Here is a 27,996-nt window from a genome sequence, read left to right as displayed (position 1 = left end):
CAGGAATGCGTTTTGGCAAAACTGATCTACCTGGCTCCATACCTGCTGAAATGTATAAACCCTCTTGGTAAGGAAAAGAAATAGAACGTCTTGGTGAGAGAAACAGCAGGAACCCTGATACACAAATGGAAGAAAGAAACCTCCAAGGTCAGGAGCAAAGGGGGCAAAATAAAACCTGTGATGATTTCCCATTATTGGTGTCATCCCTGAGGCCATAATTCCCTCTGTGGACACTGGTAGCTCCATTGACAGCACGAAAAGAAATCCATGTCCTTATATTGTTCCCCATATAATCTGACTTTATAATGCCCAAACCCCATTTCCCAAGCCCTTCTCGGTCTGCCTTCTTCCTACCCCACCTCTAAGATGATCTCTAGATTTGAGGCTTCTAACCTCAGACGGCCCCACTCCTACCTTCCTCTCCCCAGCCCTTATGTGTGTTACCTAAAGAGAGGTATTCTAGCCAATTATCCAAGCCTTAGAGATCAAGACATAGTTTAAAAATAGTTTCTATATCCACGTGTCTGTTAAACACATACACTAAAGGAAGAAACATCACAACCTGTTTCTTAACTTCTTTTTCATTGTCATCTCCCTAAGGAGTCTTTTAAGACTTTTTTTCTGAATTACACCCCCTGTAAAATTTAAATACCATAAGTGTACTATATATCTGTTTATCTAATATATGTTTATCTATGCTTTATACACTAAAAAGTTTTCTTCACCCACCAAGAACCAATTTTCAGCCCCTTAGGGAAGATATTAGTATAATCCCTGTGGTGAGTGCATGCTCTTGAAGCATGCAACAATTAAGATCATTTTACCAGAAGTGTTAAACTACTGCTTTTCTAATGTTCAATGAAATATAAATCTTCAGAAACACCAGCACTCCTATAGATCCATCATCTGTATTAAAGTGGTCTGAGACTGGGCCTGGTAGCTCACACCTGTAATCCCAACACTTTGGGAGGCCTAGGTGGGTGGATCGTTTGAGTCCAGGAGCTCAAGACTATCCTGGGCAACATGGTAAAACCCCATCTCTACTAAAAACACAACAAAATTAGCCACATATGATGGCGTACACCTGTAATCCCAGCTACTTGGGAGGCTGAGGTGGGAGGATCACCTGAATCCAAGGATGTTGAGTCTGCAGTGAGCCAAAATTGTGTCACTGCATGCCAACCTGGGCAATCTGAGTGAGACCCTGTTTCAAAAAATAAAATATAATAAAAAACTAAAGCAATCCAGGACAGCAGAGTCTTTATCTCCTGGGATTCCAAAACCTACTCTCTATGGCCTTTTCCCCATCTTTGATAGGAAATTCTACAGAATTAGCAAGTGTTACTCTCAAGTTAGTGCCAACTCCATCTAGTCTTTTTTTAATCTTAACGCATTTTACTTATATACTAAGACACAAACACATTTAAACCATTTCCCACTCCAGAAACTAAATAAATGGACTCACTTCTTGCCGTTTGAAGTTCTGGACATATTCTTCGAACTGTTCGTCTTTTGTCTCATCAGCTTTTCCCAGCTTTTGGAGGACCTAATTTGCAAATAAAACAAAATGGTTTAATTTGATAATGTTTTCAAAGAAAGATGTGCATTTTCTGTTAATGGAGCAAGGCTGTTGTTTTGCTCTGAGGAGTAGAGCAAAACTATCAGCACTTCTAATTTTTCTGTTCTGGAAGCATCTTGGCTTGGCAGCTCTGGAGTTGAACAAAAAAAAAAAACTGAATCCCAGTCCCGCCCCTCACAGGCTGTGTGGCTTTGAGCAAGTGTTGTGCTACACTGCACTTATTTCTTTATATAACTGTTTCCTTTAGCAGGCTGTGCGTGACTTAGAGACAGAAGCTATGCCTTATTTGTCTTTTTGTCCAAAGCATCTGGCACAATGCTGAATGCATAATTGGTACTCAACTGCTTGTGAACAGTAGACCAAAGCTGTCTGACTAAAGCATTCATCCACTTCAGTAGTCCCCAACCTTTTTGGCACCAGGGACCAGTTTCATGGAAGACAATTTTTCCACTGACCAGAGGGTGGTGGGGGGAATGGTTTCAGGATGACTGAAGCATACTACATTTATTGTGCACTTTATTTCTATTATTATTATTACATTACAATATATCATGAAATAATTATACAACTCACCATAATGTAGAATCAGTGGGAACTCTGAGCTTGTTTTCTTGCAACTAGATGGTCCTATCTGGGGGTGATGGGAGACTGTGACAGATCATCAGGTGTTATATTCTCATAAGGAGCTTGAAACCTAGATCCCTCGCATGTGCAGTTCACAGTAGTGTTTGCTCTCCTATGAGAACCTAATGCCGCTGCTGATCTGACAGGAGGCGGAGCTCAGGCGGTAATGCTCCCTCACCTGCTGCTCACCTCCTGCTGAGTGGCTGGGTTCCTCACAGGCCACAAACTGGTACCAGTCCGAGGCCCAGGGTTTGAGGGACCCTTGATCTACTTCATAGGGACAGTATTAGAAGCCAGGATGATGGTAAGTTCCGTCTCACCATCTTCTGATACTCCCTTCAACTCAATAAACACTCAAAGAAGTCATGGGATACACAAGGCCCCATGCTAAACACGGGTCACTCAGACATACTAAAAAACAAGGCCCCAACACTTGATCCTAAAAAATGTATATTTTAGCGGAATAGACAAGGCAGGTCCACAAATAACAAATCAAGGATAAGTTAAAGACACAGCATAGAGTCTCTTTGGGACACAGGACATAAGTAACAAATTGTACTTGCTGCCTTTAAAAAGTAGGGCAGAAGGAAGATAACTAATATACTTTAGGAATATAAGAACTCATTTTCCTGCATAACAAAATAAACGATACACATCTCTTTTTTAACTAGACATTTTCATAGCTCACATATTTTCCCCAAGATACATTTATAATGTTATATTAATAAATAAACCTAAGTATCAAAGTAGTTACCCAATAAGTCAGAGTCCATGCAGATTTCTTCAAGAGGTCAATTTTCTTTGGAGCAAAAGTAATTATTCTAAACGAAAAATGATTTTGTATTCTATTCTAAAAATAGTTGTTCATAAAATGTGCTAGTATTTCTTCCTTTTCACTGTCATTAACAAAGATATATATTTTAAATAAAATTGTATACAGATTCACACATGTATTACCAATTATTCAATATCACTCAATTTCATTTCACAAACCAATACTACATGTAAGTAATATGAAATATGCTATTTTTCATTGTAAATGTATTATTTTTCAGAAGCTGCAGGAATCTAGTATCATAAATATTAAAAGAACACATAATCACTGTATTAACTAATACTCTCCTGTCACTTACATCAGGGTTTCTTTGAAAGGTGGAGCAGAATACACTGCATTTTTGGAAGAATAGGGCATTATAACTAGGGAAGAATTGATAAACATAAGAAACATGAAATTATGTATATATGTAAGAAGACTATAACTATGTTAAAAAGTTAATAGTGGCTATTTCTAGGTGATAAGATTAAGGGTGATCATTATTTTCTTCTTTATAACTTTCTATATTTTCCACAGTTTTCTCAATGGTTAAAGTAACATGAAAATTCATTAACATAAATACACAAGAGTTTATCATACTGTAGAGTTTTTGTAAGAAATGTACATATTAGATTTTAGTACAAGTTAAGTGGATGTATTAGTAGCTGGTTAAAAACTCCCAGCAAAAAAATTCCCATCAAAAAATATTGATAAGCAAATTAATACAAACCGAAAATAAGACTTCCAGAGGCAACCATGAGGGACCTATATCTGATTGAGTGGCCCACATGTAAGATAAAGATATCAATAGTGCCTACTTAAAAGTGTTGTATGGAACCACCAAGGATACACATGGAAATACTAAGCTATGATGACCAACATATAGTTAATGCTCAATAAATAATATCTATTATTATTATAGTTATTTTTTATCTAACCCCACTGAACTTCACCAATGTATAAGCTTATACTGAGAAAAAGGCAGGGAGAATGTTGAAAATGTTACATGACCAGAATCAGGATTCACAAAATACCTTCTTTAACAAGATAAAATTCAACAAGGATAAAATTTAGGACAAAAATGTAATTGTATAAGCACCAGATTTATTATTCAACTTGCAACCAAAATGCAACAAGACAGGTGTTAGGGATGGGTGGTTTCCACCCTTAAGTAGAAGTAAGGGATGACTTAAACAGATCTTCAATATAAGCCAACAAAGTGATGTTGCTGCCAAAGCATCTAACGTAATCTCAGTCTGCACTAACAAAGCTTAATAGCTATCAGGAAAGTGGTCCTGGACACTTTCAGAGGTGGACAAGTTGGTAAACGCATAAATACACAGAAAATCTGGAGCCAAAAAAAGGAGCTCTCAAAAAGGCAAAGAGAGTTGATACTATGTGATGAGAAGAACACTTGATATGATTTGGTATATTAGCAGGGAGAAGAGAAGACCCAAGGAAAAGAGCACAGCCATCCTCAAACACTGGAAGGATCATCACAGTAAAGAAGGATCAAACTTGCTCTGCCAGGAAGACCCAAAACTCACATCAGCAGGCAAAAAGTGCATTAAAAATTTGTTTTCACAAAAAGTTTTCATCATAGTTTCCTAGAAATTAAATAGTTTGTTGCTGGAGTTAATGCGCTTACCATTCCAGAAGTTATATGAGCTTCACCAATAGTTAGGGTCCCAGAGAAGAGACTTACTCATCAAACAGGTAAATAGACTAACTCACATTTCAAATACGTTCTGAGAATCCATAATAAATGTATTACATTAGGCATTTTCCCTAGTGAAGAATGCAAATCACAACGAACAGTAGCAAAGAAGAAATCCTCTTCATATTTACTAAAGACTGTGTGTCAAACACTGGGCTGAGGGGCTGCAGGAATAACAGGCTGCATTCTAGGGACTGTGATCGTTCAATAGTATTCAAGCCCAGGGTGGGAGGTGTGGAACTGGAGCGGACAAGGGTGGCATGATAGGCAGAGGACAGATTACAGAAAGGCTTAGGCAGTAAGACTCAGAACTTTGATTTTCTTGTACAGACCATGGAGAGCCAATGAAGGGTTTCTCTGGAGGGAGCCACATGGAGAGGTCTGCACTCCTTGGTGACAATTTTAGGGACAGATTAGAAGAAGGCAAGATAGGAATAATGAGACCAGTTAAGAGGCTTTTTAATAGTCCAAGCAATAAACGACAGAACCGGAGCTAGGAAACAGATCAATCTTTAAGAAATATAATGCACAGTACATAATGGCTTATGAGATGAAAAAGATGAAGGACAGAACAGAGTGAAGGATGACCTCAGATTTCTGTGGGGGAGACTGAGTAGGCATTGAGTCCTTCAAACAAATTAGACATCATTTTGGACATGCAGAGTTTGAGACAGCTCTGTGGCATCCAGGTAGAGATATGGTAAATAGCATGATAAAGCCAAGGTTCTGAGAGATGCTCTGAGCTACAGTTATAATTTGGAAATCACCAGAGTATGGTGGTAGTAAAGCGTACTACAGTGTATGAGAAAGCCCAGAGAAAATATGATGTACAGAAAGAAGTGGGCCGAAGACAGTCCAGAAAAATCATTATTTGAAGAATGAGCAGAGGAAGAGAATCCTTGACAGAAGACTGGGGAACCAGAGGTATGGTCAAACCAGGACCAAATTTATTGAAACCAAAGGAGACAGTTTCAATTGCCACGGAGAACTCAAGCAAGTTAAAAACCAAAAGCCCTGAAAGTGTCCACTGGATTTAGGAACCAGAAGTTTCCTGGGGTCCTTTCCAAGGGCTATTAGTGGAATGGCAGTCAGAAAACGGATCACAGTAGATTGAGCAAATAGGAGGAGAGGAATCAGAAGAGCAAGTAGGTACTCTTTCCAGAACTTGGGGGCATGAAGAATCAAAGGAGCAATACCTGACCCTGTTTCTAGGCAAGAGAGAACTGATCAAAGCAAGGAGGCAAGAGCTATAAGGGGGTCACACAGTAAGAAAAGTTTCAAAGGGGATGGCAACTCAGATTCACCAGAAAGGACCCATCTTACTCAGGAAGAGGCACAGCCATTCCTCAGAAACATGAAGGATTTCTGAGAAGGCAGGGAAGATTGCCTTTGTAAAGGCCCAATTGGAAGGAATGCACACACAGCAGATCCATCTCTCCTGTGGGGTAAACGACCAGATCATCTGCTGAGCAGCAGTGGGGTGAGGTCATGGGAAAGGTCCCCAGGAGAGGGGAGTGATTCAGATGTGGAACTGGAAAAGATGAGAACCAGAAACACATGACATCTATTTTAGATGAAACTGAAGGCCCCACTGAGGCAAAGACCATGATGTGCAGTTGCCTATATGTAAGCAGTTTTATGATTTTTCTCCAGCAGCCTCAATGGAGGTGGGAAGATTGATCTGCTATATAGAAAAGATCTTAAGGCACCAAAGACAGTGAAACCTAGAACTGAGATGACTAAAAACATCTTTTGCCTTGCTCTATGTCACGAGTATTTGACAGTGAGCTGATAATTTAAATGACCTCTCTCATTAACCACTCCTTTGGCAGTGTTGAAAACACCAATTAAACCTGAACAGTGTGGCACTGTTGATATTACAGGAGGATTACTATGTATTTTTGTATTTGATATGCAGATTTTGACATCAACATGATACTTCTTCCGCCTACAGGCAAAAGGAAGAAAGTTCAGTGCCTTGTGCATTTTGGTTTAAGACTTGAATCTTTTACTTCAAAGACAAGTTCATCTACACTGACACTTTAGTATTTTGAAACAGTAAGATTTTTGTTGTTACTTTTAGTGCTGCTGTTTTTCAAATGCAAAATAATACACTACGTTGAATAAGCTTTTCAAATTCCACTTCCTTTCAGTGAGATTCTGAGGTATTCTGTTAGGGATGTGTGCTCCTCCTCCGACCCTCACCCCAAGCTCAGAAGTTCTGATCTAGTCCTAAAAGACATCATGACATAGGCAAGTAAAAAAGTAAATAGGAAGGAAAAGCAGGAATATGGTAACTTGGAATATTTCATCTTAAATCCTCTTTCAATCTCTCCTAAGGCAGCTAGTTCCTCAGCTTGGGTTACAAGGGCTGCCCCAATGACAGGGGCCTCACATTCTCTTTTAGGGCAATTGCCTGTGTATAAAGTACCCAAGTAAAGTCCCTAAAAATTTAGAACTCTTTGGTTTGGGCAGTTTCTCCATACTATAAAGCCAAAATTCTGACCAAGTTTCAAGTCTTCATAGTCCAATACAAACTAAATCCTACTATAGTAAGAGAATAATTGCCTTCTCTTACCATTTTAAGTTAGGAGTGGAATATTGTGTTGGCAGCTTTCAAAAAAGTGGTTGGCATTTTAAGTCAAAGATAAAGTTCACAATCTTCCATTCCATGCAGAAATAACTTCTGTTAATCAGGGGAAAAGATCAAGGAAAAGTCAAGCTATGAGAAGGTGTGACCCCAAGCAAAAAAAAAAAAAAAAAAAAAAAAGCTAGTCCTACAATCAGAAATGGGGCAGTTGATGAGAGGAAAGGCTGCAGGCCACAAAGCAGTTCAAGGTGAAGGCCAGGCATGGCTTGTTACTGAGACAAGAATGATGGCAGGGTTGGCCACCAAGATGCCTTAGTGGCATTCATCCATTGGATGAGGGCTCCAACTAGACAAATTTCCAACTCTGGGTGACTCACGCTTCCTTGAGCCAGACTCTAAAAGTCAAGAATAAAATCACACAATTTAATTAGTCTTCTTTAACAAGGAGACAGCTCTCTCTTCACACTTTCTGTTCTTAAAAAAAAAAAAAAAGAAGAGCACATAAAATAATGTGTACATTCTCCATGTAGTTAATCAGGAGTAAACTAAATCAGAAGGCCATGGCCTCTTCTGAACAGGACGTGGAGGGGTGGTCTTCCACTCGTGCCCATGTCCAGATGATTCATTCATTCATCAGTCCATATACCCACCTACCCATCAAGAGTTCTTATCCTGTGCTCACCTTAACACTACAAAGTCCCATAACTTACGACTGGAGACAGGCCATCAGGGGAGGTAAGTGCAGGGTAGCTGCTTGTCCTAAAGCTTCCTGCTGGGCACGTCCTACACTGTTTCCCAAACTTCAGGATACTAGTCCTTTGACCTCTTTCTGAGTGTGTGTCAGGACTTAAGGAAGTGGATTTAATTTGCCCTAATGTGAGAGGACTAAGATGAAACACTAGAAATGCATCTTTTGGTGTGGTTCATGGGCCTTCAAGGTCCTCACATTGTCCTTCAGCTTCCCCTCTGGGGGATTTATTTCTGTACCACTATGACATCTACTTCTTACCTTGGTAGATTTTAACAGTGCATTAGCCATCACGTCATCAAAGCCTCTGAGGCTGGCATGAGGCTTCCTGCCAATTCTGGGAAACACTTCTGGGAAAGTAAACAAGAATAGATAAGAGAGAATATTCACAGCCTCTGTCCCATTTGAATGGCCTTCAGACTTTAAAAGGTTGAGAATGACATACAGTAGAGAAATTACATGTCTCATACATGAGTAGGTTTATCCTAAGTGGGACACAGGCAACTGGGAATTAGAAAACTAGGGAGAAAGGACAGAGGCAACTGGGAATTAGAAAACTAGGCAGAAAAGAAAATTTAGTCCCTAGATGGGAACAGAGGTAAGTGAGAAGGGCCCTAAAAGGCAGTGCAGTAAGCACCCGCCAAGGCTGCTTTCCAATCACACATCTACCTGAAAAGGTATCATGTTGCAGAATGCTGCTCTCTTTTCTCCTTCCTAATCCTTTCAACTTCAGGACATTTAGTCCTCTGACTTCAAGAGAAAAAAAAAATATTGGTGGGGAAAAACAGCTTGAGGAATATTGACCTGGCAAAGATTTGAGTCCTAGCATCCAAGATGGTCGTCTTCTCCAGGAGTTGGTGCCTGTTGGCTCTCCCACCAGATTGAGTCACCTTGTCCTAGAATTACTTTTTCATGAACCTGATATCCTCAGTAGCCAACCCAGAGTATAATAATTATACCAAAATCCAGTGGAAGTCTGCTAAAGCCTGTGAGTCATCCCATGAGACTCGGATAAACACCAGATTTTCCTTCTCCAGTGGCTCCATTCACAAACAGAGCACTGTCTCATGTTATTATTGCACAGGATAATGCAATGAATCTCCAACCTCTTTAGATCATGTAAATTAGTCCTCATGTTCCTTAGCTAGGCAAAGGGATCCTCCATATACTACCAGCCAGATGTTTGAGAGAAAGCTTACATCTGCCACACTGGTAGCAATCTATCCTGCATCAGAGCTGCTGTAAACACACGTGGCCGCAAAAGCCACAGAGGGTTCTACATTTGGGAAATTCGCCACAGAACGGGTCTGTTCCTGATTGCTTTATACAGATTCTTCAGGCAGTTTTCATGTCAGTTATCCATTAGACCAATAAAAGATGAGTTAGCAATGTAAAAATTGATCTCCTGTAATGCCAACACTTTGGGAGGCCATGCCAGGAGAATTGCCTGAGCCCAGGAGTCGGAGACCAGCCTGAGCAACATGGCGAGACCTCATCTCTACAAAAATTCAAAAAGAAAAATTGTCCGGGTGCAGTAGCTCACACCTGTAATCCCAGCACTTTGGGAGGCTGAGGCAGGCGGATCACAAAGTCAGGAGTTCGAGACCAGCTTGGCCAATATGGTGAAACCCTGTCTCTACTAAAAATACAAAAATTAGCCAGGCATGGTGGCGTGCGCCTGTAGTCCCAGCTACTTGGGAGGCTGAGGCAGAAGAATCACTTGAACCCAGGAGGCGGAGGTTGCAGTGAGCTGAGATTGTGCCACTGCACTCCAGCCCGGGTGACAGAGCAAGACTCTGTCCCACAAAAAAAATAAAATAAAAAAATTAGCCAGGCATGGTGGCATGTGCCTGTGGTCTCAGCTACTTGTGAGGCTGAGGCAAGAGGACTGCTTGAGCCCAGGAGGTCGAGGCTACAGTGAGCTATGATCGCATCACTGCACTTCAGCCTAGGTGAGAGATCAAGACCCTATCTCAAAAAAATAAAAAATTAAAAAACGCTGACCTGCCGTACAAATATTAAAGAAGATGTTGACTCAGGTAGAACAAAAATTCCACAAAACTCTACCCAGGATTTCAAATGGGAGCTGTAAGTGCCCTAAGGCAAGAAGGGGCTGCTTGTGATGATGGGTATGAAACAGATGAAGAAGATAGATAGAACATGTTCTTGCTTTTCTGCCTCTTATAAAAAATGCCCACTTTACTAAATCTATAATTGTCTAATTTATTAGCTATCACCTATGGAAATTTACAATACATCAAGCACAGATCTAAGTGTCCTATATCTAAAAATGTATTTAATCCTCCTGATAATCTTGTGAGTTAGGTTACTATGATTATGTTCATCTTACTGATGAGAACACTGAAAATTAGAGAGGTGAAGTAATTGATCTCCATCACACAGCTGGTATGTAACCAAGTTTATGTAAGGCTAGGATTTGGTTTTCAGCTACCCTTCTGATTTACCATGATCTTTCTGGAATAGTGTTTCCCAAAATGTGTTCCATGGGAAATAATCTCAGGAATCTCTATTAAAATAAATCCAGCAGTGATTCCGTTTGAAAAATACCAAAGACTATATATCCATCTACAGAGTCTCAAAGAATACTATTAAAAAAAAAAGGAAGAAATCACAATACCCATAAAGTACAATGTGAACATGTATCAATCAATGATTATTTTTTTACTCATTAATTAATGAGGAAACTGGTAAGATTCTAACCACTATACTATAATGCCCTAAAAACAGGAGCAGAGAAAGAAACACACCCTGGTGACCACACTCCTCTACTTTCCCCTTGACAATTAAGTCATTTTCCTCTATTTTAGATTCTACTCTGACTAACCATATCATATTGTCAGGAACTCAAACATAGTAACTGCTTGATCCATACTTTTGTTAAATGGAAACTATATGACATCATCTCCCTCCCAAAATAGGTTATTGTATTAATTCAAATACCCTAGGAGAGGAAGCAAGTTATACAAAATATATGTTCTCTCTGCTCTGTCATCACTTAGAGGAACCTAATTAGCCTCTGATGAGCAAAAGGCCAAAGAGGTCATCACCTCCTTGTAAGAATATTATGGATCAGGCCACCAAGGTGTCTCATAGAAACAGCAGGAAAACACAAATGACCATGGCCTCTCTCTAGATACCGGGTTCTATATCTGGGGTCCGTGAACAAATCCCAAGATGTCCAGGAATCGCCTGGAATTGTGGCTAATATAATATGGCTGTGGCTTTTATCAGGATGGGAGGAAGGGTCTCCTGGTTTCTGTAAGGTGAAGAACCACTGAATTTTAAGAGACTTCATGGGTACAAGTGGAAAGAAAATAAGTGCTAATATCAAACAAAACTGGGCCTCACTTGATCACTTTTGAGAGCTGGATAACCTTTGCAAAATGTTTAACTTGGTTGAGCCTCAGTTTCGTCATCTTTAGAAATGGGAGGATACCAACTCTAGGAAGACTAAGTGAGAACACAAGCAAAAGCTCCTAGCCTGATCTGAAAAGTGTTTAATGAGAGTTTATTCTTTCTTTTCTCCTTGACTTCAGATCTTCACTTTAAGTTGCAATATCAAAGGTCTGACAGGGAACTTAGATCTTCCAGTTGATCCAATGGAAGAGATTCTTAAGAGATTCTTACGTGTTTGGCCAAGCTCACATCTTTGACTTTCTATGACACAGATGGATCTTTTAGAGCTAAAGGGATACTGTAGAGTCTATGGAAACATCTGCGCTTAGAGAATTATTTTCTGGCAACTGTCTTTCTGCAGCTCAGTAAGTGTCTCTTGAGCAATTCTATAATTTCAAGAACAATACATGTGCCGGCAATGTTGCCAATGCAACCAAGAAAGCCTAGAGTGGTGGTCTACATTCCTATAAATCATCTTTACTGGTGGTTTCTCACATTTGAGCAGACTTTTGTAGCAGCAGGAAATGGAATCCTTCCATGTGACCCCATTCAAACCTGACCAAATCCCTCCATCAGATCTGCTAATACCTGTCTTCCTGAATAGAAAAATCTGGGCTTGGGGAATAAGGGTGGATCCGGCTTCACATCAAGAACAGCTTGCTTTTTCCCCCTTAAGGTTTATTTTCAAGACTTAAAGCTATTTGAAAGTTCAGTTTGTTTGGGGCAGAGGAGGGGCTGTTTTGATTTGGTTTGGTTTTAGTGGAAAGAATAGTGTGACCAGAATTCTCACACCAAAATTTCCACTGCAGTCCTACCTGGGGCCACTGAGTGACATCAGGAGGGCCACCCATCCTCTTTGAGCAAACTTTCTTCCTGTTTTTATTAAATGATGCCTTTTGGTAATTTGCCTCACAAACACATCATAAATGAAGAAAAAGAGATAGGCTACAGGGTACTTACATAACTTCTGAAAAACATTCTGCATAATCTCAGATTGGTAGATGTTCTGCACAATCTCAGAGTGAGGTACCACCAAAATTCCACAGGTTCTTAAGTGGTCCCCCAAAAGCCATGCAATATGCCCCAAATGCCAGGACATAATTACCAAGGATTTCAAACAGATCCAGCAGGATGTGCGTGATCACAAAGGCAATTTCATCGATGGCTTCTATCTTTAATGTTTATTGATCCAAAAATAAAAATAACCTGATACAAAACAAATTATACACACATTACAGGTTTGAATGGAAGTTAAAAAAAAAAAAAGCGGGGGGATGATTGCTAATAGACCAAAAAACCAAACCCTACTTCCTCTGGTAATGACTCCTAGTTGAAGGCTGGACACAGTATTTTCAGTTCAGTTTGTCCCTGTGGTCGTTTTCTAAAGATTGCTCAAGAAGGAACTCTGAGTGCATTCATAACCTTCCTTGAGAACCTGGACAGAGGGTAACGGAAGGTAGCAGAGAGATGCTACCCCTTCTGGCTATCTGAGGCTGTCTCTGTCAGAGCACACAGCTTCCAGCTCTGGGTACCAAAAGCTGCAAATACTTCTCACCAGCAGAACAGGCAATCAACACAAATGAATAAACAGACAATGAATGAATTTGTGAAGCACTAATTATTTTTGTATACATTTCTATACTTTGATCTGTGCTTTGATTTTCCACTTTACACAGCTGTTTTAAAGTCTGATCTGCATGAAGTGAATTTCTAAAAAAAAAATTAAACACTATTTTGTAGGAGACCTATGTTTCAGATTTAATTTGAGCTTCTCAAACTGAAATTTCCATGTTTATATGATTAACATGGATATTTTATAATAAAAAGTTGAATACAAAACCTGCAGGAATTTTTAAAATAAAACTGGGACTTCAAAGAAATATTGTGTTACCAGTATGTGCTTTGGGCAATATCATCACATTCTCTTGTTTGCTATTTGGGTATTCGGAGGAGGATGTTTTACGATGCAATGTTTGGGATATAAGAATGACTGCATGATAGATGGGTGGGAAGGATAGAATTCTATTCTGGTGACCCTGGGTAACACACCTACCAGCCTTGCATACAGATAAGTAAAACGTGATACTGGAATTGCATTTCGCTAGCTGTTCACACCATCTGTAAATACTGGCAGACACTTCCATGCTGCATTCTCTCCAGTTGCCCCTCCAGATCCATTCACCACCCTTCTCCACACTGCTGGGTGCTCCAGGAAGCTAATCCCTAAGAACTGCATCCTGCCCAGACCCTCTGGCTTCCCTCTAGTCTCAACCAATGGCAAGCATCAGCAGGATATGCAAGGGCAGGCAAAGGTGGGAGGAGGGAGAGCCTGGGGTTCTGGTTCCCCTGGCTATCTCCCAGCCAGCCACCACCAGCAGCCATCTCATCCTCTTGCCTTTCAGGTGGCCCCAATAATCGCATCTCCTCTCCATATGTTTTGATAAAAGCTCCCTCCCCTTGCTTTTAGGCCTGGGGAAAAATGTCCCCAGCAGCCTCCACTGTCCCTAGATCCCTCGCTGGTTTCCCATAACCCTCCCCACAGGGAATCTAGAAATAGAATTCGGATCTCAAAATTCTTAGCTCAAAATCTTTCACTACCTTTGTACCCTTAAACTATGAGAAGTAATGAATTAAAACAATCCAACACACTCCTAAAAAAGAATCACTGTGTGTTACAGTGTAGAAACGGTGCAGAAACAAACCGGTACAATTCACCAGACCAAAACAACTTGCACATCCCTTGTAAGTTGGATTCCTAGGTATTTTATTCTCTTTGAAGCAATTGTAAATGGGAGTTCACTCATGATTTGGCTCTCTGTTTGTCTGTTATTGATGTATAAGAATGCTTGTGATTTTTGTACATTGATTTTGTATCCTGAGACTTTGCTGAAGTTGCTTATCAGCTTAAGGAGATTTTGGGCTGAGACAATGGGGATTTCTAGATATACAATCATGTCATCTGCAAACAGGGACAATTTGACTTCCTCTTTTCCTAATTGAATACCCTTTATTTCCTTCTCCTGCCTAATTGCCCTGGCCAGAACTTCCAACACTATGTTGAATAGAAGTGGTGAGAGAGGGCATCCCTGTCTTGTGCCAGTTTTCAAAGGGAATGCTTCCAGTTTTTGCCCATTCAGTATGATATTGGCTGTGGGTTTGTCATAGATAGCTCTTATTATTTTGAGATATGTCCCAACAATACCTAATTTATTGAGAGTTTTTAGCATGAAGTGTTGTTGAATTTTGTCAAAGGCCTTTTCTGCATCTATTGAGATAATCATGTGGTTTTTGTCTTTGGTTCTGTTTATATGCTGGATTACACTTATTGATTTGCATATATTGAACCAGACTTGCATCCCAGGGATGAAGCAAAAATGATGAGTTCATGTCCTTTGTAGGGACATGGATGAAATTGGAAATCATCATTCTCAGTAAACTATCGCAAGAACAAAAAACCAAACACCACATATTCTCACTCATAGGTGGGAATTGAACAATGAGAACACATGGACACAGGAAGGGGAACATCACACTTCGGGGACTGTTGTGGGGTGGGGGGAGGGGGGAGGGATAGCATTGGGAGATATACCTAATGCTAGATGACGAGTTAGTGGGTGCAGCGCACCAGCATGGCACATGTATACATATGTAACTTACCTGCACATTGCGCACATGTACCATAAAACCTAAAGTATAATAATAATAATAATAAAAATAAATAAATAAATAAATAAATAAACAAAAACAACTTGCATACTAAGCAAGCCCGAGTATACTAATCCCACAACAATGGGGTCTGCCAATCACACACTTTTCAGAAACATAAGCCCTGCAGTTGACAAAGGATAATTATTAAAAAATGTTTAGTAGGATGTTTTCAGCTGTGAACCCAAAATATCTGAGACAAGTCTCAGTCAACTTAGAAAGCTTATTTTGCCAAGGTTAAGGACAAGCTATGACACAGGCTCAGGAGGTCCTAATGACATGTGCCCAAGGTGGTTGGGGCACAGCTTGGTTCTATACATTTTAGGGAAACATGAGATATCAATCAATATGTGTAATATGTACATTGGTTCCTCTGGAAAGGCAGAACAACTTGAGGTGGAGAAGGGGGCTTCTAGATCATAGGTAGAGAAGAGACAAACAGTTGCATTCTTTTGAGTTTCTGATTAGACTTCCACTGAATATACAACTTACAGAAATAGTCACTTACGCCTTCACTGGCTTAGTGAAACAATAGGGCAGTGAAAGCAATCAGATATATGCATTTGTCTCACGTGAGCCTCAGGGTGATGACTTTGAGTTCTGTCTGTCCTTTGCCTAGTAGGAATTTCCTTGTGGGCAAAATTTTTTTTTTTTTTTTTTTGAGACAGAGTCTTGCTCTGTCGCCCAGGCTGGAGTACAGTGGTGCGATCTCTGCTCACTGCAAGCTCCACCTCCTGGGTTCACGTCATTCTCCTGCCTCAGCCTCCCGTGTACCTGGGACTACAGGTGCCCACCACCACACCCGGCTAATTTTTTTGTATTTTTAGTAGAGACGGGGTTTCACCATGTTAGCCAGGATGGTCTCGATCTCCTGACCTCGTGATCTGCCTGCCTCAGCCTCCCAAAGTGCTGGGATTACAGGCTTGAGCCACTGCACCCGGCCCCTTGTGGGCAAATTTTGAGGGAGGTATGCAGCCTTTTTATCTTTGTATTAAATAGCTATGTTATTTAGGAATAAAATGGAAGCAAGTTTGCCTGACACAGTTCCCAACTTGACTCTTCCCTTGGCTTAGTGATTTTGGGGTCCCGAGATTAATTTTCCTTTTATATGTCCTTTGACTGAAGGTACCTAAAATGAAGTGGCATCATTCATCTGGGATAATATCCAAGGTTCATTGTCCCACGCCAAGGAAATCAAGGTTATGAACACACAAGGAGTGAGGTTAAGAGAGGAGGTTTAATAGGCGAAAGAAAGAGAAAAGCTCTCTGCTGCAGAGACAGGGGGTACCGAGCAGGTCTTCTGGTCCACAGTGAAATGCAGATTTTATAGATGAGCTTGAGAAGGCAGTGTCTGATTTACATAGGGCACAAAAGATTGGTCAGACCAGGTGTGCCATTTGCACACGTGAAGAACTGGTTAGGACTAGGTGTGCCGTTTGCATAGTGCACAAACAAGCTGGCTACCTCACTCTAATCTTTTATTATGCAGATGAGTTGTCTACGTAGCCAGTGCCATGTTGTCTGCTTTTTCACTGTGGTAACAAAGAAACAGAAGATGGATCCTCCATGTTGAACATGGCTGGTTCTCAGGTAGCCCTTTTCTATTGGCACAGCTGCCGGCATTCACCTGTGCAAGCTTCCAGCTTGCTTATCTATGTTGGCAGCTCGATTTTTCAGGCTGATTGTTTTTAGAAAAGCAATGATTTAGGGGCTTTATTTTTTGTTAAAAGGGAAGCCTTGCTGAGGAGTCCTTTACCCTCACTAACTGCCTAAATAATTTCTTTCTAGCTGCTGTATCAAAAGGGCAGAAGTTGTTTTCCCCTTTTAACGACTGAAAGATTTATCACAGAAGTTTACACAACATAAGTTCATCATTATTGGTAAGATGTTGATTTTCCTCCATTGAGAATGCAAGACAATCACAACCAATATCATAGGTACATAAGAGACAAGGTACATAAGATCTGGCTCTTTTGAAGAAATTAACAAGCTAATTCTCAAAATCACCTAGAAAGGAAAAAGATACAGAATAGTCAAAACAATTTTTGGGAAAAAGGAGAATAAAGAAAGGATGCCACATCCCACTTCAAAGCTCTTCAGAGACAAGAAGCCCAACTTTCAGAATACAAAACTGAAAATATGATGAGTTATTTCTGCCCTGCTAAAAAGGTAGTTTCATTCAAAACCTTTGACCTTAATACCTAGAAAAGACTAAGCATAGTAAAACTAAATAACAACAAACAACTAACTTCCTATGAGCCTTATTTCATGTCCACAGGGAAATCAAATCCCACATGTGGTCTTGGCATAAAGCACAGGGGCTGTAAGGTATTATAAAAATCAGTGTAGAAAAAAGCTGGACTGTTTTCAGAAAAATGACCAACCATGTTACTAAGACAAAACCTCTCTCTATGGACTGCATTCTCACAAGATAATTACTTTAGATTCACCAGATATACTGGTTCCACATCTTATTATATGACATAATATGGAAGTATTTCTCTGCCTTCTATTTAAAATGATCAAGATATGTTTGCTTTCTAAAACTTTAGGTTTTGTTATTCCACTCCTGTGTATCTGTTAAAGCCATAATTTATAACACTTAATAGTTGATTAGTTAGAACGTTGAAACAATGTTGTTGTCTGATCAATACAACATCCTGGTTATCTGAAAGGAGTAAATACTTCCAACTCTTGTTATAGCATAGCTTCCAAAAATAAGTTGGTCATCTTGACGAATGTATGAAGCAATAAGTATGCTGATTCTTTATTTGATGAAATCCTTTCATTCCCTTACATTTCCTCCCCTAAATCCTTGCCACTTAAAGTGGGTCCTCACACCAGCATCAGCCTCACCAGAGAGCTTGCTAGAAATGCAGAATCTCAGGCCCTATTGCAAAGTACAATCTGCAATTTAACAAGATTCCCATGCAATTCATCTGTGCACTAAAGTTTGGAAAGCCTGTTCTAAATTACAAACTCAATGTCAAGCCCTACAGGTAAATGGAGGAACCAACGTCATTATTCCGCGCATTTGATGTTGATGCAGACAAAGATCAGATAATCAGATTGAAGCTGTAATGATCACAGGATACACCACAAATGCTGGTTATTAAAATACATGCATGATCTCTGCTTCGCATTTCCCTTATTCTTTTTTAAAATTATTTTTATAGATTTCGGGTATATAAGTGTCATTTTGTTACATGGATATACTGCATAGTGGTGATGTCTGGGCTTCTAGTGTAACCATCACCTGGATAGTGTGTATTGTACCCATTGGGTAATTTATCATCCCTCCTCCCTCTCCCATCACTCACCTTTCTATGTCTCCAATGTCTATTAAAGCAGAGGACGGAAATATTTCCAAATGGTTAAGTGTTTTGGATGGCTGGCTGGGTTTTGGTTGTTTGTAGTTTAATTTGCATTTTAATGAAGCCATCACAATTAGATTTTTATAAAAAGATGATTCTGCAAATCTCCATAGGAAGTGGAATCATTCTGATTAGTCACATTTTTGTCATAAAAATATGAATTAAATTTGAATATCTGGCTCAGTGACATTCAACAACTTCACATAAATGAAACAGTAACATCCATGAAGCTATTCCTGACCATGACCCAAAATGATAAGCCCTCAGTGGCTTGCTCAAAACCCCTGTGGATGATCCTGCCCTTTCATGTGGAAACAACAACTGAAACCAGAGGAGCTGCATCTGATTTTGGATTTCAGAACCACCATTTCAAGCAACTCAGATTACAAGCAGGGGATTTTAACATCAGGCAAATCTATGTCAGATTTCCTACGATGACTTTTTATATAAAATAAGAAATAGGCTTTAACTCTATCTTGTGTGCCATAGCATCATTAACAATGAACCAATCTTCACTTCTTCCTCCAAAACCTAAGGAGCAATCAGCAACCAAATCCCTCCTCAGCAAGTGGCTGGGAACAAGGCACCATGTCTGCCCTGTTCTGAGCATCTGCAAATAGGAAGAATAGTCAATGCTTCTTTCAAATTTACAATTGAAGTAAATGCAGGTTTTCTCTCCCCATCATTTATTGCCTTCTTTCTTTTTTCCTTTCCCTCCTCACCTCTTATTAAGAGTCCCCAGACTTTGTTAACATACAGTATATTTAAATTATGCTGTGAAAGGTGGCCAGTATTAGCAGGAGAAACTTTCATTTTGTGTAAGTGTCTGTCTAAAGAGTCTGAAGGGCTACACATCCAAGGATGCCCAGGACCCAAATAGTGCAAATACCTTCCCCCACGGCCCATGGACCCAGGGATGTGAGTGAAGAGCCAAAGGGATGCTAAGGAAAGAGGAGAGAGGAAGAGAGAAACAGAAAGAATGAGGGAGAGAAACATCCGTGGCTGCACATCCCAGGGAGGCTGCCTATGAAATTTTAAGCAACAAACTGTTAGAAAATTGGAAAAGTAAAGAAATGTCTGCATCACACTCAGGAATTAACATGGGTGCAAGAGCAACTGAAATGCACTTCCTTTTAAATTCCTAAATTCCTTTGTAATTTAGAATATGGAGTGGACATACACTCTCCTGAGTGTTAAAGGCCAAACTAAAGGATTACATAACTAGTTGGAAAAACACAAGATAAAAAGTGTAAATTTAAATAATTCACTCTCAAAGAAAATTATCCAGGAAACCAGAAAACTTCATACAGACTTAATATGCCAAGTACATTTTGAATCTCCAAGAGGAAGTTGCAGAATGTAGTGTTCTCCAATTTTTCTTTTCTGACAAGAGAACCCTTTTGTCAAAAATGAGTATCCTGCAAGACTAATCTGTACCAAATGGACTTGGAGGGAACTCTGGGCCACACCATAGAGATCCAGACCCCAGGACCCCCTGCACTTCAGTAACAGAGCTCCTCGGCCTGGCTGGCATAAGGACCACCTGGCAGGCTTCTGATGCAGGAGGTCTGCACAGATCATTTGGATGAGTACCAGAACTGCTCTCATTTGCCAGATATGGGCAAATCCCTATGCACATTCCTTAGGAGTAATTATTTTAATGTAATACCCAATTTATACAACACCCAGAAGTAAGCAACATGAGCTAATAATTAGATATCTTGATCTGGCCAAGTGCAAGCTCTATCACCTGGAATAAGTCACCAAGGCTCATAAGTCCTTTCCTCCTCTGTTTACGGACCTGCATCTCCAATCAGGGTCCTGAAGACCACTTGTGCCCAAACACAATCTCTACATTATAATCCCTGCCAGGTGTACGTCAGGTTACTGGGATGCATACTTCAGCACCACTAATTTCCCTATGTAAATAATTCAGTATCAGCCAGGCTCAAATAAGGGAGGGGAAGAGCTTTGGAGAAGGTTCATGACCTTGACCCCGCTCTGCCAAGTAGAAGCTAAAGTTTTCTCATCTCCTCCTCTTCTCTTTCTCTATCACTCTTTCATGATGCAAGTGACAACTAATTAAATAAAACTATCTGTGAAATACATGTACATTGAGACCTTCCAGAGACAAAGATCCAACCTTCTGCCAGCCCCAAATCCAATCTCTGCTGTTCCCTGTGCCCAGGAGGACGGACCCAATGGACTACATTACCCAGGTTCCCTTGATCTTAACTTCCTGTAAGCCGGTGGGAAAGACACCAGCAGGAGAGGAAAGGTCAGGCCCTGCTCCATCCTGCTTTGAACTATTTCTGGCAGTCCCTAGGTCAATTCATACCTGTCTGGAGACCTCTCCTTTATGACTTCTGATCTCACTGGGACCAGTTGTACCATTTTCTCTCCTTGCCTCTTCCGGCCTTGCAGTGGTTGAGCTTCATGCTATTGTTACTGGTCTTTGGGGGCCTCAACTCCACTGTTGATTCCCTTAACACTTCCCACACTTCCACAAACACTCCATGCAGTAAAGCCTCTTGAACCATCTGTGCTGAACTCTGCTTCCTGCCTGCCGAGCTCTGGCTGACAGAGTCCCAGACCATCTCTGGCCCTGGGGATCATCACTGTTCCAGTGTACCCATTCTGAACCCAAGGGGGCTGCAGACAACCTTTTTGTAGTTTTAAAACACACATGCAAATATACATAGTCGTGGAATAAAATAACGATGTCTGGAAATACGTTACTGAGGGTTCACATGTGCCATTTTAAAGCACACCAAGCAGTATGCATTAAAATATACATTACACTGAGTTAAAATTCTAAAGTCCTAATTGCAAAACAAGCCTGCACCCAAGGAAGGACAATAGATATTTATTCAGATTAAATATTGTCTTCCTGAACTTTCACTACACTTCATGGGGCCTTGAGTACTGCCAAAATTTGATTTCTGTAAAATAAAACTCCAAAACTCAAATTGATACACATTGGAGCCTGGTGGTTTTCACAGCAAAGCCCTCTGGGCAGGGCTGGAATCACATGCTTGGAGTCTCATCCTCCAACTCTGCAGGCTAAAAAGAGTTTGGTTTTGGCTACAGATAAAAAAGACAGATCATTTCCTGGTTTCACCAGAGTTGTTAAGAGTATTGAGCTTATTAGAGAATTTACAACCAAAGAGCTGGGGCTCTTTAAGCATCACTAGATTCTGCCTCCAAAAGAGCACTCCTCATAAGGTGCTGGGGACCTTAGTGACCCGCAGCCCCAGCTGCATCCTTTCTGCCACATCACATTCCATTGTCCTCACTCCTCCAATTCCCCTGCCTGGCTGGGACTAGCTTCCTGACACCAGGAAGATGCACAGAGCCACATTCTGGGCATTTTCATCAAGCCCACCCAAGCCTCTTTCACTTTGAAGCCCATGAAGAATCTTGGATTTGTGCACATTATGATTTCTGGTTTCCCAAATTCAGTAGATAACTAGGTAAATCTGAAACTCAAATAACTCCAAATGCATCCTGGGCCTTCCTGTCTGCTCCATGTGTATGTCTCAGAAGAATTCACAATCATGTTCTCTAGAAGGCTAAAATCAATAAATGAGCATTTTTGTGAAGTCACAATTTGATTTAGCCTTTCTGGAGTACACTTTGGTAGCATTTATCAAAATCCTTTAAAATGTCTATACTTATTGACCCAGCAATCCTACTTCTATAAATATGCTTAAAGAAAATAAAAGATATGCCCAAAGATAAGACTACAAGAATGTTCATTATAAATACTTTACTTATAATAGTAAAACAGTAATGACAAACTAAATATCCAAAAATAGTTAGTTAAATATTTTACTGGCTTTTCCACTTCTTACATTATGAGTGGGCTAGAAACCCAGAACAACTCTCCAACTCAAAATTTCCAGACAAAATATAAGCATTGTTTTCAATGCATTGCTGAGCTAGCAGAAAGTCAGGAATTCCACAAGTCCAATAGAATGGTCCGGGAGGCTTTAGCCCAGAGGGCATCTTCCACTGTTTTGACAGCTGCACTGGTGGGACCAATCAGAGATAAAGTTTAGATATGGCTAAGCCAGAGTGAGAAGTCTACCAGGAGATGCACACACTCTTCTCCCCAACCTTAACCTGTGTAAGGTTAAGACCCCAAGGGGTTACACTTTCAATGTGAATTAATTTACCTGTAAATAGTGAATTAGAATTATACCTGTCCCCAGAAGGAGAGCATAAAGAAAAGTTGCCTGTTTTGACCTGGCTGTTGGGGGAAGTGGAAAGAAACCCTTTCCCTGAAGCGGTGAGCACAACTTGGCCACGGCATTTGAGGTCCACAGTCCCATGTCAGGGCAAGAGTTAGAATCTCAAGTGGAGAATTTCATTTAATGCAGTTCTTTGGGAGACCAGTGAACAATCACTTGAGGCCAGGTATTCAAGACCAGCCTGGGTAGCATAGTAAGAAACTGTCTCTAACACAATTTAAAACAAAACAAAAAAAATTAGCCGAGCATGGAGGCTTACACCTGTAGTCCCAGCTACAGGTAGGAGAATTGCTTGAGACCGGGAGTTTGAGGCTGCAGTAAGCTATGATCATGCCACTATACTCCAGCCTGGGTGGCAGAGAGAGACCCTGTCTTTAAAAATAATGAATACATACATACATAAATAATAAAGTAGTCCCAAGCTGATGAATTCATAGTCCCAAGGGCTGGCCTTGACAAACAAAAATCTCTTCTGGAGGAATTTAACTTCAGCCCCATCTTCAAAGAATTCCCATGTGTTAGGTTCTAAGGAATATTATAATAAGGAATGCTAGGCTTAATAATAAATTCATTTCTGGAATCTTCATAAACAGAGGAAAATATTCACAGTATTTTACTATGTGAAAAATTCTGTATGATAATAAGAAAATTATAAAAATTAGATAGATCTGAAGGCTATGAGAAAATATGTTTCCACTGCCTAAAGTCAACAGGGATCGAATTATGGGTTTTCTCACTTTTTTCTCATAATTTGTAGTGTTTTCCAAATGTTCTATAAGCATATATACTTTAGATATTAGAAAAAAATTTATTGAGAAAGCCAAATACCACATGTTCTCACTTATAAGTGGGAGCTGAACATTGGGTACATATGGACATAAAGATGGCAACAATAGACAATGGGGACTCCTAGAGCCTGAGGGGAAGGAGGAGGGAAGGAGGAGGCTAAACTAACTATTGGGTACTATATTCAGAATCCATTGTACCCTAAACCTCAGTATCACACAATATACCCAGGCAACAAACCTGCACATGTACCCCCTGAATCTAAAATAAAACTTGAATAAATAAAATAAATATTAAAAATAAAAATCAAAAGAAGATAAAATTATTTTTTTTAATTTGAAAAGAAAAAGGAAAAGAAAGCTATTCAACAAAACTTAGCCTTGAAAAGAACATCCCAACCTTTAAAAAAGTGTGATCTAACTCCTGCTATCTTTCAGTTCTCCTAAAGAAAATACTAGCCGAAGTACTGATGTGAGCATTACATAACTTTTACTATTATTAGACACCTGCTGTATGCCAGACCCTGCTAGGCATAAGAGGAAAAAAAAAGAATGAGAAACTGCCCTGGCCTTCAGGAGCTCACAGCTGAGATGGGGTTTCAGAAATGAAGTAAGTGTAAAGCTCAGTGTGCCTGACGGGCTCACTCACCAGATACGGGGAGGCACCAGGGAAGGCCCTCACTCACCATAGTCCCGCAGTCAAGGAGGGCTTTCAGCCTTCTTCGTAAAGGATAACTGGGAGCGACTCAGGCAGAAGGGAAGGGAAAAGGTGCTTCTGGCAAAGGAGAAAGCACATCATTCTCACCACCCTCCACTCCTGCACTCTCTGCCCCCTGCTCTGCTTTATTTTTCGTCACGGCAAATGTCACATTATTTATGTGTTGTTTCCTCATTTGGTATCTGTTTCCCAATTCCACTGTAAGTTTCATGAGGGAAAGGGCTTTGTCTGGTATACCGCTATCACCATTATGTGCTAGACATAAAGATGGCAACAACAGACACTGGGGACTACTAGAGTGGGAGGGACGAAGGATGGCAAGAGGGGAAAACTAACTCTTGGGTACTATGCTCAGTATCTGAGCATACATATGCTCAAGCAAATTGACTTGGATGAATGAATGAAAGAGAGGCAAGAAAGAGAAGCATGAGCGTAGAATAATACTATGCTTCAGTTCATTGTCATTGGGCCACAACACCAAATTCCCAAGAGCAATAGGGATCCCTTGAGGAGGACAAGGGGATGATATGGTCCAGGACAGCTGTGTAGAGGACTGATTTGGGGTGGGAAACAAGGGAAGCATGGGACAAAACAGCAGGCAAGAAAGAGAAACTGAAAAAAGGTGCAGGAATAGCTATATCCACTCATTCATCCCACAGCTACTTAAACTACACATGATTACGTGAAAGTGACACAGCTATAGTAGTTATCACAGCCATGGGTATAGTAGTTCCTAACCCAGGTGATATGGTTTGGCTGTGTCCCCACCCAAATCTCATCTTGAATTGTAGTTCCCATAATCCTCACATTTTGTGAGAGGCATGAGGTGGAGATAATTGAATCATCAGGGCGGTTTCCCACTATCCCTGTTCTCATGATAGTGAGTGAGTTCTCACAAGTTCTAATGGTTGTATAAGGGGCTTTCCCCTTCACTGGGCACTCATTCTTCTCCTTGCTGCTGCCACGTGAAGCAGGATGTGTTTGCTTCCCCTTCCGCCATGATTGTAAGTTTCCTGAGGCCTCCCCAGCCATGCTGAACTGTGAGTCAATGAAATCTCTTTCCTTTATAAGTTTCCCAGTCTCTGGTATGTCTTTATTAGCAGCATGAGAACAGACTAACACACCAGGCCCTGCTGTAATCTCTGGAGATAATGACTGTGAACAAGACAAAGGCCCTCCTCCATGGAATTTATATTCTATTGTGAGAGACAGTTAAAAAAATTAAATAAAATAATTTTAAATAGTAATTCATCCCAGAACTTTGGGAGGCTGAGGCAGGTGGATTGCCTGAGCCTAGGAGTTTGAGACCAGCCTGGGTAACATAGCAAAACCCCGTCTCTACTAAAAATAAAAAAAAAATTATCCAGGCATGGTGGTACATGCTGTAACCCCAGCTACTCAGGAGGCTGAGGTAGGAGGATTGCACTCCAGCCTGGGTGACAATGAAGCCCTGTATCCAAAAAAAAAAAAAAAAAAAAAAAAAATGTATTTCATGTTATATGAAGAAAAATACAGGAAAGGAAAAAAGAGGAAGATTCATGAAACATTTAAGAGGTAAAAACCGCAAGACAAAGTGACCACAAAGCTGCCTATGAATGCTCCATCTTGACTTTAGTGCTAAAGTAAAGAATCTTCCCGAACACTCTAAGCACAGTTTCTAGAGAAAGTCCATCTAATCAAGAGCATGTAACAGATGGCTCTTGATCTAGTTCCACAACACACAGCTCAAGGGCAATACACTGATGGTTTGGGGCTGCCATATACCAGGGCTTCTGCACCACCCACAGGCGACAGAAGCAGGTGGAGTGCACCTGGCCAAAATCCATTGCTTGGGATTCCAAAGAGAGAGCCTTTGGCAATGTAGCTCTGTAATTAGGGGTCTGGTTTTATACTGCATCTTTGCTCCCTCAGAGAATTGAAACTCTTCTGGACCTAAGGAGTTGTCTCCAATGCCAAACGTTAAATCTGAGGAACAGTTTTAAACACTGTTTAATGCTATTTTTAGTCTGCAAGATGATGGGAAAGACAGGAATAATGATGGAAAGGAGGGAGGAGGTGGTTAGTAAACATCTGGTTGAGAAAGACATAAAGCATTTCCTTTTAATGGAATGTTTGTAGGTTAAGAGATGTAAAACAACATGTTATGTAACAATTTTCCCATCTCGAAGAAAGTTGCCTTAGAAAGACGCTGATGCTGGTTCAGCATTTGTCCTGAGACACATCCTGCTGACACACTGTACTCCGGTGACCCTGGCCAGTCAACATGGAGACAAAAGGCATCTAGAGTGACAATTGATGAAAGAAAATAACAGTGTCCTGTTTTTGCAATTGGCACGTATACGAGAAACAGACCTGCATAAAGAAGCTTATTTTGCATTCTTCTATTTGTAGTCACTCCTTTTAATTTATACTGGCAGCGACATACCAAACAGGAAACAGTGAGACATAAGGAAATTATATATAGATTCTGAATCCAAGAACAGTTCATTTAATGAAAAACTAAAGTCACAAAGGACAGGCCCTTTCCATGTTCACGTTGTCAAGCTGTATAATTCATGTGTTTTCCAGCCTTCTCAGGTTCCTAGGGGCCCACAGAGTGTCCAGCTTGCCAGCTGCCAGCATTTTGTAACATGGCCTATGGGCAAACCCAGCAGGCCCACTACTGAAATCACAACCAGTTACCCAGCTGTATTACTTCAGCTTCTCTCCTGATTGTGGCAACAGCAAATAACAGAGCAGTCAAAGGACTGCCTCATTTACAGCTCACCCACACAAGGTGCATATAGATGAAGGACGATGAGGTATAAATCTAATTTTTAGGCAGGAGAACAACAGAGAGTGGTTTCTACAGAATGTCCTGGAAGAAAGTCAAGCACACTGGGTTTCCCGATGGAATGGGGAGCCAGGGATCCCAGCAATACGCCCCAGTCAGCCCCCACTGACAATAGGCTCACATGACCAGCTGGATCCCTGAGTCAGACTATATAGAAACAAATGGACGTTCCACCTTGTCTCTCTGACACTTGGGGATGTCGAATTTTCACAACTTCACTTACTGAACACTTATGCTGTGCCAAAAATGGTACTGCATGCTTTATTTCACTTAAGCCTCACAAATACCCTATAACATAGGTACCATTACTAGTCTCATTTTACAGATGAGAAAACTGAGGCTTATAGGTTGGAATAATTGGCCTAATGTCGCATAATTAGTAAGTGATAGAACTGGGACTAGAATTCCAGATCTGTGCTTTCGATAACCTATTCCTGCTTCAGTATGCCAAGCTTGTGGATCATCTCAGGTCAGGAGACCCCACCATGCTCCTCTTGCAGCTGACACCTATGGCGCCTGTATACATGGATTAGTGGCTGGGATCACCTAACCAGTCCACTTGAAGCACAAAGCAATATGATAAAATAACTGGCATCCACAGATAATTCTTCTGTTTCATATGGAATTCTGCTCATTGGTATACTGTGGTTACAAAAATGCCCACAAAATCTTTCATTTCCTGTATGTAGTCTGCTTTGCAGTGTGACCATTCAGCTCCTCCCATGAAGAGGTGAAGGCTGTCTCTCCATCCTTGAATTTCAAATTAGCCAAGTGATTTTCTGTGGCCAATGAGAATTTAACAAACTATAGGCAAGCGGAGGCTTGAAAAGTCCCTACTC

The 27,996-nt window shown here is 40.6% G+C and overlaps 1 protein-coding gene across 7 annotated transcripts in view; it reads right to left on the bottom strand.

Moving 5' to 3' along the window:
- Positions 1 to 27,996, bottom strand: part of AMPH (amphiphysin) — a 249,394-nt gene that overhangs the window by 153,178 nt on the left and 68,220 nt on the right. For all 7 annotated transcript variants that reach the window (XM_054559278.2, XM_054559280.2, XM_054559279.2 and 4 more), the window contains exon 2: positions 1,466 to 1,546. In XM_054559278.2, coding sequence (XP_054415253.1) covers positions 1,466 to 1,546 — 81 coding nt within the window. The remainder of the gene's footprint in view (positions 1 to 1,465; positions 1,547 to 27,996) is intronic.

Source organism: Pongo abelii, chromosome 6 (assembly GCF_028885655.2).
Source record: "Pongo abelii isolate AG06213 chromosome 6, NHGRI_mPonAbe1-v2.0_pri, whole genome shotgun sequence".
NCBI classification, from domain to species: Eukaryota; Metazoa; Chordata; class Mammalia; order Primates; family Hominidae; genus Pongo; species Pongo abelii.
The sequence above is the reverse complement of the archived record's forward strand: the minus strand, read 5'-3'. Positions and strand labels throughout refer to the sequence as shown.